This window comes from Hylaeus volcanicus, unplaced genomic scaffold (genome assembly GCF_026283585.1).
Source record: "Hylaeus volcanicus isolate JK05 unplaced genomic scaffold, UHH_iyHylVolc1.0_haploid 11507, whole genome shotgun sequence".
NCBI classification, from domain to species: Eukaryota; Metazoa; Arthropoda; class Insecta; order Hymenoptera; family Colletidae; genus Hylaeus; species Hylaeus volcanicus.
In genome coordinates this window covers 6,404-9,607 of record NW_026532644.1, presented here as the reverse complement: position 1 = coordinate 9,607, position 3,204 = coordinate 6,404, and the positions used below count along the sequence as shown (strand labels likewise).

The 3,204-nt window shown below is 47.9% G+C and overlaps 1 protein-coding gene across 1 annotated transcript in view; it reads left to right on the top strand.

Moving 5' to 3' along the window:
* The first annotated feature begins 210 nt into the window (after nucleotides 1-210).
* Nucleotides 211-3,204, top strand: part of LOC128882399 (clathrin coat assembly protein AP180-like) — a 9,348-nt gene continuing 6,354 nt past the window's right edge. The window contains exons 1-3 of the mRNA XM_054133999.1: nucleotides 211-250; nucleotides 301-387; nucleotides 1,761-2,462. Of these exons, the coding sequence (XP_053989974.1) occupies nucleotides 211-250; nucleotides 301-387; nucleotides 1,761-2,462 (829 nt within the window). The remainder of the gene's footprint in view (nucleotides 251-300; nucleotides 388-1,760; nucleotides 2,463-3,204) is intronic.

The window sequence follows — 3,204 nt, the reverse complement described above, 5'->3', positions numbered from 1 at the left end:
CTCTTAAGAGACTTGAGAGACCTAGGAAACTTGGGAGACGTAAGAGATCCAAGCATCAAAGGAAATGAATTTAAACGGAATAGATGAAATTTCATGGAGTTTGAAAAATACTGCATATCGCACGAGTTCGTGGCCGATTTAAGAATGAAGTTCAATCCGTTAAATTTCACGTAGTCGCCGATTCTTTTCACGCGAGACATTTTCAAGAGTATGTCAGGTCCGGCGGTGAACGTGTTAACCACGGTCTTCGGTATTTTCTCTTTGATTTCATTGGCACCTTTTTTATTTTTTGATTTGTAGGTTTCGCAGCAGCGCCCCCAGCAAATAATAATTTTGTTACAGATAACAGTTTCTCGTCCGTGTTCGGTAACCAAGACTCCCAACCTGGTGAGTGCTCTCGACTCGTCTACCGTCTCTATCTCTATGGGAATAAGAATTGTTTATAACTATACCGCACCTCTCCATGAAAATTCTGCACCGTCTCTTTCTGTCTCCACGTTGTTAACATTGTACATATACATGACTCTTTACGTCCACTTCGCTTAAACTATTTTTGTATCGTGTATCTGCATCTTACTAAATTGTCTAGACATATAGACGATGCCTGTGCAAGTTAATCCACACTTGGACGCTATCGGTAGGAATGCCGCGATAACATTCCTCACGAGCATATACGTAAACTAACAGATTGCATTCGTCACGAGTTTCTCCCATAGTTCCGACACCGATTACCCGAAGTGGGGAATACTCGTATCGTGAATTAGTTGCAGAATTTTGTTAATCGTTTGCGTGGTTCGTGGTGTGGGACTTTGTTAACTCGTCGAGTGTTGTTTTATTCGGGTACCGAAGCACTAAGAAGCTAACATCGTTGCTAAACGGTCTCTCCGGAGAGTCTCACGCTATGAAAATTAACCCTCGGTTACTCAGCGTGTACAAGAGGGGACCAACGAGACTTTGGAACCTGAACGTCGTACTTTCTCTTCTTGGTTATGGAAATGCATCCTGGAGACTTTCACGTTGTAAAAATGAATTTTTTTCTCGCGAACGATACAAGTTGCGGCTATGTGTTATTTAACATAAAATGCTTCATTTTGAGCAAGCGAATGAAAGATAATTTTTATAGACTGTTTCAGGTCTTGACCAAAATTGACGAGGGCACCTTTGGGAATTCTCAAATGAAACCTTCTTCCATTTTTAACAAATTTGGTTTTCGCTTTAGAGAAAAACTTTCTGTATGTTTCTCGTAGGGTTCCATAAGATCTACCAGGAAAAAAAGTTTCGATTCAAATTGTTCATTATCGAAAGTGTTATGAATTTTTGAAGGTTATGTGCGTTTCCGCACATTTCTCCCATGAAAATCAACTAGAGTATGAAATCTTTCAAATGTTTGATATTTTTCACGAATTCTTCGCCTAAAGACACGCAGTTTCCCGTTTCGATCATCGAGATCCGTTCATCCGATCCAGAGTTACGATTTTTTCAAATTTCCTGTCGGTGAACAGGTTCGTTAGAATTTCATCGATATCCACGACGACAAAAATGGCCATAAAAGGAGGGTCGATCCCGGGGGTAGCCGAGGGTTGATCAGCGTGAATAGCAACGATGTTTGTTAACATTCATGTCCACGTGGTCGCAACAGTCATCATCCCCATCTCGCACGTCACACGACAGTAAACCCAAAGAAACGATATATACCCCATCATCCCCCGACGCAATTAACCAGCCTACGGCTAATCGATGCACCTTGATTTCTGCGCAAGCTGGTGCTCCAGGAACGGCCGGATCCGTACCGAACCCCTTTATGTCCGACTTCCCCTCCCTCGGTTCCCAGCCACCGCAGTCAAACGCAGCCGCTTTCGGTCTCTTCGAGCAGGGTGCCGCGGCCGGTGGAGCCGCCCCTGACGGCCAGCAGCAATCGCAGACCGGAGACCTGTTCAGTGCCGGCGGCCAGGCAGATCTCTTTGGGAGCGACTCAGCAGTGCTCAGCACCGCGGAGGGAGCCGCTGGGGACGTCGCCGGGGAGACGGCGTCCTCTGCGGCCCTTGCCTCCGGTAAGTCCACTGCCACGCCGCCTCCCAGACCCCCGCCTCCCGCGACAGCGACGAACGGTACACCGAGACCGTCGTCTCCGACTGTTCACGGAGCGGCGACTGGGAAACCGGGTACAGGGACACCCGGGGGATCGGCCGCCGCTCCCAGCAAGAGCGCGTTCGACGATCTGAACGATAGCATTCGCATGGCACTGGGCGGGTCTCCGTCACGACCGGCACCCGTCGCTCAACAACAACAAGCCGCGCAACAAGCACAGCAACCTCCGCAACAGGGTTTCGGCATGTTCGATATGGCCGCCAATATGCCAGCCACCGGGCAGCCTGTAATGCCTGGTGGACCCATGGCCGGCTACGGTATCCCGACCCAAGTCCCGGCGGGGTACGGTTCCCCGGCGAAGCAGCCCATTTCAGGTGACGGGAATATGCATTCGTAGATCAGTGTGACCAGATTCAACGCGATTATCGAGCAACCGCGCAATCGATTCGGGATTACTCCTCGCTTAGACGATTCCTTGAGGATCGGTATGGTACGTGTAGGTGTCGACAGACTTGGTAGACTCTTGGCAGATTTGGCACACTCTTAGGAGACTTGGGAGACGTTAGAGACTTGGGAGACTCTTGGGAGATTTGGGAGATTCTTGGGAGATTTGGGAGACTCTTAAGAGACTTGAGAGACCTAGGAAACTTGGGAGACGTAAGAGACTTTGGAGACTCTTGGCAGATTTGGGAGACGTAAGAGACTTGGGAGACTCTTAGGAAACGTAAGAGATTTGGAAGACTCTTGGCAAATTTGGGACACTCTCGGGAGACTCTTAGGAGACTTTGATTACATAAGGGACTTGGAAGACTCTTGAGAGATTTAGGACACTCTTAGGAAACTTGGGATACATAAGAGACTTTGGAGACTCTTGGCAGATTTGGGAGACGTAAGAGACTTGGGAGACTCTTAGGAGACGTAAGAGATTTGGAAGACTCTTGACAAATTTGGGACACTCTTGGGAGATTTGGGACACTCTTAGGAGACTTGAAAGATGTAAGAGACTTGGGACACTCTTGAAAGATTTGGGAGACTCTTAGGAGACTTGGAAGACTGTTGGGAGACTCTTAGGAGACTTGGATTACATAAGGGACTTGGAAGACTCTTGAGAGATTT